General features: G+C 39.6%; 1 protein-coding gene across 2 annotated transcripts in view; it reads left to right on the top strand.

Moving 5' to 3' along the window:
• psda (pleckstrin and Sec7 domain containing a) overlaps positions 1-12,449 on the top strand; it is a 62,526-nt gene that overhangs the window by 7,322 nt on the left and 42,755 nt on the right. The window contains exons 2-4 of one of the 2 annotated variants that reach the window (XM_065959826.1): positions 7,138-9,688; positions 10,630-10,738; positions 12,169-12,443. In XM_065959826.1, the coding sequence (XP_065815898.1) occupies positions 7,277-9,688; positions 10,630-10,738; positions 12,169-12,443 (2,796 nt within the window). In that variant the 5' untranslated portion in view covers positions 7,138-7,276. The remainder of the gene's footprint in view (positions 1-7,137; positions 9,689-10,629; positions 10,739-12,168; positions 12,444-12,449) is intronic. The other variant, XM_029275600.2, reaches the window with a different exon arrangement.

The raw sequence follows: 12,449 nt of genomic DNA on the forward strand, positions 1-12,449 counted from the left end.
GTGTAATTCAGCACTGTGAACATGACTACATGAAGGCTTGTAACCATAGACTGTATATGAACAGTTAACAGAACAAATTGCATAGCTCAACTCTGATAGCCACTTTTGATGCAGTTGACACAATATGAAGATTACATTTTTAAGTTTTGTAAATAGGCTAATAAGACACAATGCATTCAAGAGATGAAATTGATTCTGTTGGTGAGATTACAAAAAAAATATGACACAACCTCTAAACAACGATCCCAGGAGAACGGTGATGTGATGCTTGTCTCTCTTTTATGTAAGAGTGGATCTGTTTGGAATTTAGACTGTTGGCATGGAGACGTTACAGGGGCCTGTGGGAAGTTATGTTGGACATTTTTCAAAATGATTTTAGATCACTATTCTTGACATAAATCAACACATTATAAATGAAATGCATACAAATTATTCTGAATATAATTGTTGCTTGTTGTAGCTGAAGACTAAATACAGTTCAGTTAAAACACCTCCCCAAAGTGAAGTGTGATTACATTTGTGAATGAAGTCTGGTGTTGCACAAAGGTAAACTCACCAGAACGTGGTTTGAACAGGCCCTCTGTCTGCTCTAACACATGACTGAGCTCTGTATGTGATGCAGATTGTTAGATCTGCGATTAGTACTGTTAGAACGTAAGCAGCTACTGTGTTGGCTTCATGTCAATATCAAACCAGTACAGCCTGTCCCCATTTATATTTTCAATGTGAACTTGGTTTGATAACTTTGTTAACAACCTTAAACAAAGAAATCAATCAAACTTTATTTGTATCATCTCAGGCACTTTACAAAGAGAGCAGGTCAAGACCTTACTCTTTCAAATGACCGCACATTTTTTCCTTGTTAATCAATTTTTTAAAAGTCCTTAAGAAAATACTAAATAACTTGCATGACAAAACTAAGAGGAAAGCATCAATTGTGAAACAAAATCTCTGTTTTCCTTCATCATTTCAGACCTCTCCCATTTAAATATTGACTCCTTGTTGGGGTCTTTTGGCTGGTCAAATCATTTTCAAAATCAGGCCATTCAGAACAGGGCTAAAATCTGAAGACAAATTCAAAATATTAACAATATATACAGAATATGACTAAAAACAAACATTCACTGCATGAATAGTTCTTCATACCTCTCAGTTCTTGATTTGAGTACTTTCTTTGATTAGTTTCTGAAAACATTAGTTGCATATCAAGAGTTTGATGTAGTGCTGACAGCGTGTATAAATTGTCAGACTGAACATTCTCTCAAATCTGCCTCAGCCTTTGTCTGAACTCAGTTTTAGTTTGAAGATTGTATTTTGCTTTGTGAACAAGCTAGCAATCCTTTAGCATTGCAAAAGCAAGCGAAAGTTAAACGTTTTTACATGTGCACATTACTTCACATATACAGAACCTTGAACTTTGATTTCGAAGACCCTTTATGTCAGTAGCCGGGCAGCCCTGGATCAAAGTGGTGACACGTTTTTTCTGTGTCAAAGTGTTTACAGAGGAACACTACATTACCTGCTGACAGCGGATCCAGTTCATTTGGACTGTGGGGGCTTCAAGCCATCTACAAACTTCCCGTCTTGAAGACAAGTACTTCTACAGATTACACACTGAATGTACACATTGAGGTTTCAGAAATGCAGGATGGAGGGTGCAGTTCTACATTGAGATAGGGGGACATTTAACAAAAGATGCAGCCTTCCCCTGTGACTTCATTAGTTTTATTTCAATTATAGCTAATTAGTTTAACTACGCTCACAAGATGAGAGCCAGCTCTGAATGAAAGGTCATCTGATTAAAGTCAATGTTACCGTGACGGTGATGAGGACCGATGTCTGAGCAGGAGAGCAGCTGAATTCAGTAAACACAAACTGACTGTTTCAATGCTATGAGGAGCTGCTGTGTGTTTACTGTGAAGAGGAAAGCCCCCTTTGATTCTGCTCAGTGTGTTCATTTCAGATGTATGACTGAGGTCTTTGTTCACTTTCACATTTTGATATTGAGTTCATTGGTATCAAACTTTCCTTTTTCCTTAAATCCTCCTGTTAGGAAGTTTATTAGAAGCTGCTGTGTGAGTTGTAATCGTTCCTTTTGTAGAAAGATACCCTTTCATATTTGAACTTGTTTGTTAAAAAAACGATTCAGTCCCAGTCTCTGTACAATAACCTTCATAGAAGAGAGGGGAAAATCACAATCTGATCAAACTCTTGATATGAAATTTATCTAAATAAGCGTATGATTTCAACTATCAAAAGTGATTGAAAATAATTTAAAAAACAACACAAAAGACAACACAACATCCTGTACAATAGGTTAGCTGTTTCTTGTAACATTTTTCCCTCACCATGGACCTCCATTGTCATACAGTTACATTAAAATGACTGTGTGTACATGTGCTTATATTCAGGTTTTTGCTCATCACTGAAAAGACAACATTTGTTATTTACAAGGCTTATGACTGTTTAAAGGTAGCTTTCTGTACAACACACAGATCAGACATTAAGAGAGAGGGGTCTGGCTACACACCTCCACTGTCAGAATCCTCCGTTGCAGGCTCCACTGTGAGGACTCCTCCGCCATAGACATAAACATAAAGTTTGTGTGTACAGCGTAAACGGTTAACGATAGAAAAGCAGTAGCAAAGTACATTCTATGTAGGAGTGTAGTGAAGCTTATGTCAGCAAAGAACACAACAGAATGAAACGTGATTGTGTTGAAGGACAAGCTTAACAGACTGACAGGCAAAGTGACTGTTCAAGAAGCAGCCAACAGGGGGCGCAGTGCTGCCAGCGCTGAAATGAACTCTAATCGCTCATTAGCAATTAGACCATAAGCAAGAAGATTGAGTTTTCTATGTAATATTTCTTTAGATGTGTAACTTGTGCTAGCCTATCTGTCAAAGTAATGTACAGTACATATCCAGACTCGGATAGCCTCTCTTTGCATGATCTACTGCAATGTTCTCTGGTATATATACGAAACTTAATATACCTAAGACGTAAAACTAAAGGAAGCTAGGATAAGTTTTTTGTTTCTATAAATACTACACATGGAAAAACAGGAAAGAGATTAAATGCATCACTTTGTCCACAGGAGTCAAAATGACACAAAATGATAGCTCCTCACAGAAGCTCTAAATGTGTTACTTTCTCTAAAAACAAACCAGCAGCTTGTTATGCTAACCACCAGACGACATACCGGTCATTCTCATCGTATATGAAAGCAGATTATATATCTTGACATGACAACATGGTGAGTACGGCTGAGCAATTTATCAAGTGTCAATTTCAATTATGTTTTGGCCTCCGACGACCATGAAAACAAGATCATTGAGATGAACCCATGACTGTGCCACATGCCATGTTGCGCTCTTTTTGACCTTGAATGTTTTAGGGTTTGTTGTTATATTATAGCCATAAGAGTACATCACTACTTCCTTAAAACATAGTGAATTATATTAATGTTTGTATATTCATAGTTTCTTTAGCCTATTTATTTTCATGTCTTGCTTGTTCATAATGAGTGTAAATGCATGTGATGCAGATGTTGTCGAATCAATGAGTAATCATGTTTAATAATCGTAATCTCAGTATCAATCCAAATAAGTAGAGATGCACCGATCCACTTTTTTTCAGTTCCGATCCCATTGCAATAACGATACTGATTCCGATATTTTTTTCATCAAAATTAATAGTTTCATTGTTGTTTTTGGTATTATGTGTAAGGCTACACAAAGCTGTTTTAAACCCGGAATTGCATTGTTTTGTGCTGGCTTCACATACAAACAGCAGCAACAACTGTAAGGTTTTCAAATTAAAAATTTTAAACTAAGAATTGCACTTTCTAATCACATAGAAGGAGCTGTTCCGTCTCGGCTGAACGTTTTGGTGTTGAAAATTTAAGGGCGCTTTGCTGTTCAGTCTGAATGTCTTCAAAGCGAGACTGTTAGAGCTGAGAATGTTTAAAGTGCCCAATGACCTTTCTTGATCAGTGACGTGGGTCTGTGCCATCAGTCAGATATCCGATACGTAAATTAGGTAAAAATAGGACCCGATACCGATATTAGATTGCATCGGTCCGATCTGTAAAAATAAAAGTGATCGTGATTTTTTCCATAACCAGGAAGCCCTAAAGATGTCCCACATTACAGTCAGAATGCAGACGAGGATTCTTTCAGAGGAAGTGGAGATGATGCTTGTTCTTGTTGCAAATGGATTGAAATACAATCCTGAGGTTGTCTTACAGCAGCTTGTGTTGTGTTTCTGACTGTTGGTAGACTCTATGTTAATGCTGAATACAGGCCTTATCAATTCTTGTGTAAAGAGTGATAAACCCTGAAAAACCTTAAATCCCTTGAAATTGTATTTAATAGTTAACAAACTTTATATACAGTATGTGAATACTGGTACAGTTATACCACAAACTATATCCTTCAATCGAGTACAAGTTATTTACAATCAGCTAAATGTTTTTAGGTAAACCCAAAGGGGGCGCCGAAAAGGCAAGCAGTTATGTCCCACGCTGAATGTACGGGGGCTATAGTCCTCATTGCAGCGCCCGTGGGTTAGAATCTGACCTCAGCCCTTTGCTGCATGAAATTTGATAATGCTACTGGCAAATAATACCACAATTTGAAAACTGCTTTTTATTTCTGTTTATGTGACTGAACTAAACTGAGATTTGATAAGCTTAAACACAAACGCACGCACAAGTATGCACACACACACGCACACTGGCACCCCATCAGTACAGTAGAATCTGCACTGCCCTTGAAATTGCCTTTGAATTTGCGTCTGGGGCATTATTATCGAATTATCAAAGAGCTGAGGTTCAGTGTTGTGCATTTTTTTATATAATTTGTAATTACAGAGCATTCAATGTGCTCCACAGTAAAAGAGTGAAACAAAACAAGACAGGTTTTCTGAAAATTGAAATTAGCTCTTAAGAGGACAAGAGGAGAATCTCACGTATAAACAGATATATGTGTTGTAAAAAAAAAACTCACAAAAGAGCTCAAATCAAACTCTCAACTAGCTGCTTACAATAACTGAAGTCAGTTGAATAGTAGTCGTTGAAAGCCGGAACGCCACTTGTTGCAGTAAGGAGGCACAACGGATAAGTCATTCATGTGTTGAATTTGGGCTGGAAACCTTTGCTGCTTAGCTTTGTACCACGCTCCCTCTTTCTTTTCTTTGCAGTTTTAATTTGACAGACGTGAAAAATAATGAAACTTATTGTCAATGTCACTTAAAGAACAGTTGCTGATATTGATTAAAGTAGTCAGTGTTAATAGAAGTCAAACTGCCAGAAACAGGAAAAAGCGTCAGTGATCACTTGATTGCTATACAAAAAATGACATAATGGCCCATTCATAGTTTTACTGTTTTTTTTTTAAACAAAAAGTCCCAAATCTTGCCCCTTTTTAATTTTCAAGCTAAGGAACTTATGATTATATTTTTTAACTTATGACTGTAAAATAATTAGATTTTGATATTGATCAGACAAAACAAGCAGTTTAAGGTGGTTGCTATAGTATTTTACCACATTTTACCTATATTACATCAGATCTCTTCATTTGATCCTGATCACCATTTGTTAGTGTGTGAGTTTATGTTCCCTACATTTCCCGCAGTCTTGTGGTTTCATGTGCATTCAGACTTTTGCATGATCCAAATGAATTGCTCGAGATTCAAAACTGAGGAAGACAGCTGCAGATTTCTGTCAAATGGAATACAGACAACATATAGGAGAGTTGACTGTGGGTTGTTAAAAGTTTTAGTGGTATAACCTGCAGACCAGACAACTCTTTGGATTGCTGGTCTCAGCTTCACTCTCGAAGCTGCTTTCTCTAATCTATGAATAGACAAATAGAACTCACATGTGGCCCTTTGGTGCCTGCTCGCCAGCATGTTCCTGCTACCATGTTGGAGGATGGCCAATGACATGAATGGACCTGTAATTACCATGGCATATGACCTTTTAAGAGGATAAGGACACTGTGCTGCTAACAAATGAAAGTAAAACTAATCTCAAGTGTGTTAGGTAAGGTAATGTGCCATGAAAAGTGTTGCAGAATAACTTTAGTGTTCCTTGATTTTTTAAGTACCAAGATAATTTCATTTTGGCTATCAGACCCACCTTAACAGATTCTCAGATTATGCTCAATGACCTGTAAAACCTATTAAAGGACCCAAAGGCCCTCGGAAATACCTTTTAGAATGGGGACTTTCTCAAGGGCCACAATAACCTCTTAAAGGACCCTACAACATGCTAGAGGACCACCAATGCCTCAGAAATGACAACTACAAAGTCTTAGGACTATATACTGTTTTATAGGACTAACATATCATTCTCTTTGTCCAGTTGAACCTACTTAAGGACCCGTTGAATATCGCATAACCCATGGAACTACCACTAGAACACATAACATATCATCCTCAATGACCACCTGTTAATAGTTTGCTTTAACTTCTTCACTTATCACTACACACAAAGAAGCCCCTAATCTTCTAAAGAGACAAACTTTAAAGTTTGCTAGAAACTCCACGATTGCCACAAAATGTTCTAAAGAACCATACAATCTCCTCAGTGATCATTTAAACTATTAGTGGACCCCAAGACAATTTTGAACATCTCCATTTGTTTAACCGTGCCAGAAATTAAATTAGAAGCTACCTAAAATGACCTTAAAGGATTCTACAACCCTAGAAGTTTATGATACTTATTTTCTGTTTAACTTCAAATTAAAACTATTTTAATGAGCAGATATACTCACGATCACCCTAATTTAACAATACACATGTGGCATTTGAAACATTTGTGTTTGATAAATGAAAAATGTAAATCTTTGGTTTCTTATCATAGCAGGGAATTATTTTTTCTCAGGACACTAAATTACATGGTACTGTAGTTTCATAGCTTGAATGGCTGATCGTATGCAAGAGAAAAGGAACAGCCTTTAAACAACCTTAGATATTAATAATTGGCTGGACTGGTAGGAAGAAGTTGAAGATTGAGAAGATATTTCTGTTATTTGTCAATGAAGAGAGTTAAGGATAACGTAATTTAAGTTTCAATTTGTAAGATTTGATTCTTTGGTATATTAACTTTGTCTCTATGTTTGCTTTTTGCAGGATGAAGATATAAAGAGAACATGAAGAAAACATTTGATCTGGTTCCAATTCTCACCCTCATGAGAACTCGGAGGTCAATGGGCCATTTGCTCAAATATTGAAGGTCGACAGAAAAGTATAGGGGCATATAGGTGACATCATGTCTGAGGCAGGGAAGGTCCTCCACCTGTACGTCGAAGTAAGGTCTGTTGCTGAGGAGGAAGGCAAGGTGCCAGTAAGAGGAGATGATGGTACTGGCAGACAAACACTTCAGTGCCCGGACATCCTCCCTCACTCCCAGAGATGCTCTCTCTACTCCAGTCAAGATCTTTCTTCAGTCTTTCAGAACCAAGCAAGAGTTGGAAGCAACAGCTTACCCTCCTCAAAGTCCTCCTCCAGACACTCAGTCAGCTTCCAACTCAGAGAACCTGATCCTACAGGGTCTCCAACCCAGGTCCACCGCCAAGATGTATTCTATGACAGGTTTGGTCAAATACTCAAGGTCCTTGCACCTCGAACTGGTCCAGGCCAGCTTGACTCACTGGGACGGACCCATTCCTCTGACACAGATCCCCACCGGAGAAGTGTGAACATCTCTCCCTCTTCTACATACTCTGATAGGCTGACCTTACCCTCGACACCTCTCAGCAACTGCAGATCCTCTGAGATGTCAGGGGTGGAAGTTGAGGAAGGAAAGACATCTGTGGTGACCTTTGGCTACATAGAGAAAGCTAATGTTCACAGCCGCCGTACCTCTGTGTGCCAAAATGAGTTTGACTATCCTCTTAACAGATTAGAGGGTCAGTTACTGCCTCCACACCTCCGGAAGAGGATGAGTGACCCAGTGTGGTACAATGGTCAGCCAAGGCAGGGCGATCCTTACCCCAGTTACCCTTACCCATTCCCTGAAAGCTCCCCCTACATTCAGAGGTCTACCATGGATTCAGTTGCGAGAGATTCCACCTACAGGGCCTTGGAGGAGTTTGGCTCCCCAGAGCTCAGACGGAGGTTTTCTGGTTACAGCACCCAGAATGGCAGTCCGACCCTGTCACGGCACTGCCAGACCCCCCGTTGCCGGTCTTGGGGAGGGTCACCCGTCCTGCCCCGCAGCACCCTCACCCTGCCATCCAAGACCCAGCTCATGGAGATGGACAGGGGAGTCTGCCGTAGTTTAATGAATGGACTACCCAGAAGTCCTGCTTCTGACCAGCTATGTGCCCACACTGGATATTCTTCCACCTCAATGACTCCAACCTCACATTTTTGCTCTCATCGCATGCCTCAAAGCAAGCAGAGGCCATGGGTGGGGGATGAGAGCCCCAGGTTGTCTAGCAAATTTCACCCACCTTTACCTGCGGGGCGACCCACAGACATCCAGCATGAGATCCCACCTAACATGTACCAAAACAGCAACCATTCCAGAGTGGGCTACCAAGTTAGTGGGGACGGTTTTAATAAATGCCACAGTTCTAACATCACCAAAACCAGTCATAATGCTAAAGACAGTGTTCGGTATTGTGTTAATGAGAACTCTAACTTATCCAACAAGACTCACTACAAATCATCACGCTGCAGTAGCAGAGCCAGTGATGCAGTCAGCCCAAGCAGTAACAGGAGAAGCCTCTCACCATCCTCAAATGCTGAAGTGGCTTGTAAGTTAGCTGTTGAGGCAGCCAAACTGTCCTCCATTTTTTCAGACAGGCGAACTCCTTCTCCAACATCTTCTCAAGCTGAGTCAGTGAGGTCAGAGAGTCCTAAGATTGGTGGGTCACTCCTGAGAGAATCTCTACCACATGTCACTCTTCATGGGCAAAGTTCCTCTGAATTTCAACAGGTTGACAACCAGAACCACAGATATAAAACCGACAAAGCAATACCTCAAACCAGACCAGGACGCATCTCACCTCTCTTGTCCCAAAAAGTCATATCTTCACCATCATCTCCTGCCTTGCCTGCAAGATTACACCGCGCAAGCACCTCTCAATCACCAATCTTGGATCCACGGCAGCTAAAGGGTTCATCACCCTCTGGGAACATGACAACCCTGCACCGCTACCAGCTCCCACAGTACAAAGGTGAACGCAAACCTCCTGGAATGGAAGAAAGGCAGTATGATCACCTCTTTTATGGGTCACCTAGGGACAGCCCTGAACTCTCTAGAAGACTTCTGTCCAGCCAAAATGTAGAAGCAATGCCTTTGAGCTGGACCTCCAGACACCAGGGGTGGAGGGAAGCTGGACCAGCCCAGGACGGGGGAGAACACTGTGAAAAAAACTACAGAAATAAAAAGGCTGGAGTTCAACATCCAAGCAAAGAAGAGTATCAAAGGAAGGTCCGAGGAGACGAAGAAATACAATTTTCAGTTCAGGGGTACCAGAGGCCAGTAATGTCTAAGGATCAGAGAGAAGATATTCAGGATCACAGTGGGGTGGCTGGGACATCATCTCAAAGCTCGAGTGGAGTAACAGGCAGCATGGGAGACAGCTCCCAGCTGGACAGAATTGACAGTTTGTCTCCTGAAACCTCAAGCCAGTCAAGCCATGATACAGCAGACACCGGCTCAGGGATACAGGTCTGCTGGGTGGGCGGATAAGGGTTTGGTTGGATAAAATTGTATGTGTGTGTATTAGGAAGCATTCATGTTTGTCACGTATCTCTGAAAATATTTGTATGTGGGCGGTGTGAGGTTGTTTTCCTGCGAAGTTGAACCATGCATCTTCCCATCATGTCCTGACACATTTTTACACTGTCCTCAGCAACAAAAGATATAAAATATATTCAAAGTTCTTCTCCTCCAGTGATATTTAAGTGTTTGTTCCTCTGAATATTTTCTTATGGGTTCTCTAAATAAACATTAAAATTAAGTAATTATCTTCTTTATATAACAGTTAATCTTGTTAGCTTTCCAAAAATGTAACTTTCTTTCTGATTTTAGAGTTGAAACCTCTCTCTTTTGAATAAGATAAGATAATACTTTGCCTCTGAAAGCTCTGACCAATATAACCATTTTATAATTTTCAAACAAATTCGCATTTTTAATAAATGTGATGCTGTTTTGAAGTGTCTTCCTAAATGCAGTAAAAGGCCTAATTGTACAATCTTGTCACCTTGTGTTCCTACTGCTATGGTGCTTGCCAGTCTGATTGGCTGTCGGCATATTGTTTGTACAAATTTTTGGTAGTGAGGTGACAACAGTAAAAGTTGCTTTGTTCGACATTTATTATCTCCTGATCCAACATCAAGCTGTCAGTTTCAGTAAAAATTCTTTGAAACACAATGAGAAGCCGGGAAAGGCTCAACACAGTGGCACAGAAATCTTGCCAACATTAAGTGTGACACAAACAATTGGTCTCAAAGCAATAAAAACAATGGGTTTCAATGGACATGAGTGACAAAAATTTTGAGTGGATGGATATTGCCTACATTTTTTATGAATTTTGAAAATGTATTTAGTTTAGAATATTTTGTTAAGAAATATTTTAGAAACATTTTGTGTCTGTCCTACTTTTGCAGTCGGACAGTGGCTCAGCAACAACTCCATCATCGCGATCGCAAAAGATTGCCCGAGCCAAGTGGGAGTTCCTGTTTGGAGGACCAGCTGAGGAGAGTCGCCGCATTAAAGGTACTGCAGGTGCTGCTGATGACTGTTTTTTAATTTGTTTTTCCTGTAGTTTTTACAATTCTGTTATCATTTCCAACAACATTTAATCAAACAAAATATTGTAATTTTTACACAAGTAGAATTATAACACCAAAGCTTCAAAGTCGCAATTATAAGCATAAAATTAAGTTTTATTCTGACATGTGGTGAAGGTTCAATCAGTTATAGAAAGTAGGATTTCATATACCTTTTTCTTTCCTGATGACACCCACAGCCACATGAAATGTTCCAAATGTGTTGATTTTTATGGACCTTCAACTTGATGGAGTTGATGCCACTTTTTAAAAATGAAAGTATTTGTCTTACAAATCGCTGATTCTGAAATTGTTAATCTATATCTTAGTCTGTTTCTATCTGATTTTTGATTAAGCTAATTATAATGAAAAAATATTTTTGTTTCAACCTTTGATCCATTAATTTAGCTATTTTAACTCTGCATTGTAACTGGACTCTTTTCCCAACATGACTTAAAGTCCCACTCCAGACAATATATTTTAAATAAATATGTTTTTTAAATTTCAAGGTTATCTTTTGGCATTGTCTTAATGGGATACAACGTTGAAGAGCGACAGGAAATATTGGCAGACAAAGACAGTTCACAAATAAAATTACCCAGTTTCACCACAATCAGTGAATTACATTATAAAGTTGTGTTTTACTACACTAATCAATTACACATGGCCTCAACAAAAATACTTTATACTATAAGAAATTAAATAAATGAGCCCCAAAATACACTACAGAAGGGTTGAAACACTGGGATCACATTGGGAATGTGGCAACAGCATCAGTTGTGGAGACTATGATATTTCAGCTTTATCTCTTGTTACCAGAAGATATACGTTCAAACAGTTTAAAGGACTCATATGTCTAACTAATGTTTTGTTTCTCTTCTCAGTCAATTAAATAAGCAGCTTCAAGAACTCCCAGTCTTCGTCTAAGCCAATTAGTGAAAGCTTAACATGAGCCCGAACAGCTTTTTCAGTCTTGTGTCTACTCACCACTGTTACTACACACTACTACGCTCATCTTGTTTTTGGCATTTTTTTCTTCAACAATGGTTCTCTTTAACACAAGTGAACTAAAACAGTTTTAAATATCTGTATAGAGGGTAAATGATGGCTGTGGAAATTTATGGCCTTTATCCAGAATAAAAGTGAGGTACAGCCTGTTTTAATTGACCCTAGCATATCATTGATGTTATCAAGCAAAGGAAAGAAGTTATACCTATAAATTAATGCCACCGTGTAACCCTAGTTTCCCCTGATGTGAGTCACATTCCATCTGGCCATACCGCCTCACCAAATCTGTTTTTTTTTACATTGAAATGTTTCACATTCCATCTTAAAGACATTAAGTAAAATTTCAGCCTGCTTTTGATTTCCCTGCAGGCTGTCCAGCCACAACTCCTTCCACCAGCAGCTCACCCAGCCCCACCCCTCCCTCCTCCCTCCATTTGAAAACAGTAAACCAGAGGAGGGGGCAGGACAGAGAGAGCCTACAGTTGTCCCATCACCAGGTGCAGCAGGTTGAAGTCGACCTGGTGACACCCCAACCCTGTGGCTCCACACCCAAGACGGGAATCATCCGCAAAACCATTAAATACTCTGAAACTGATCTGGACGCTGTGCCACTGCGGTGCTACAGGGAAACCGATCTGGACGAGGTGATG

The sequence above is a fragment of the Labrus bergylta genome, chromosome 10 (genome assembly GCF_963930695.1).
Source record: "Labrus bergylta chromosome 10, fLabBer1.1, whole genome shotgun sequence".
Lineage (NCBI taxonomy): Eukaryota > Metazoa > Chordata > Actinopteri > Labriformes > Labridae > Labrus > Labrus bergylta.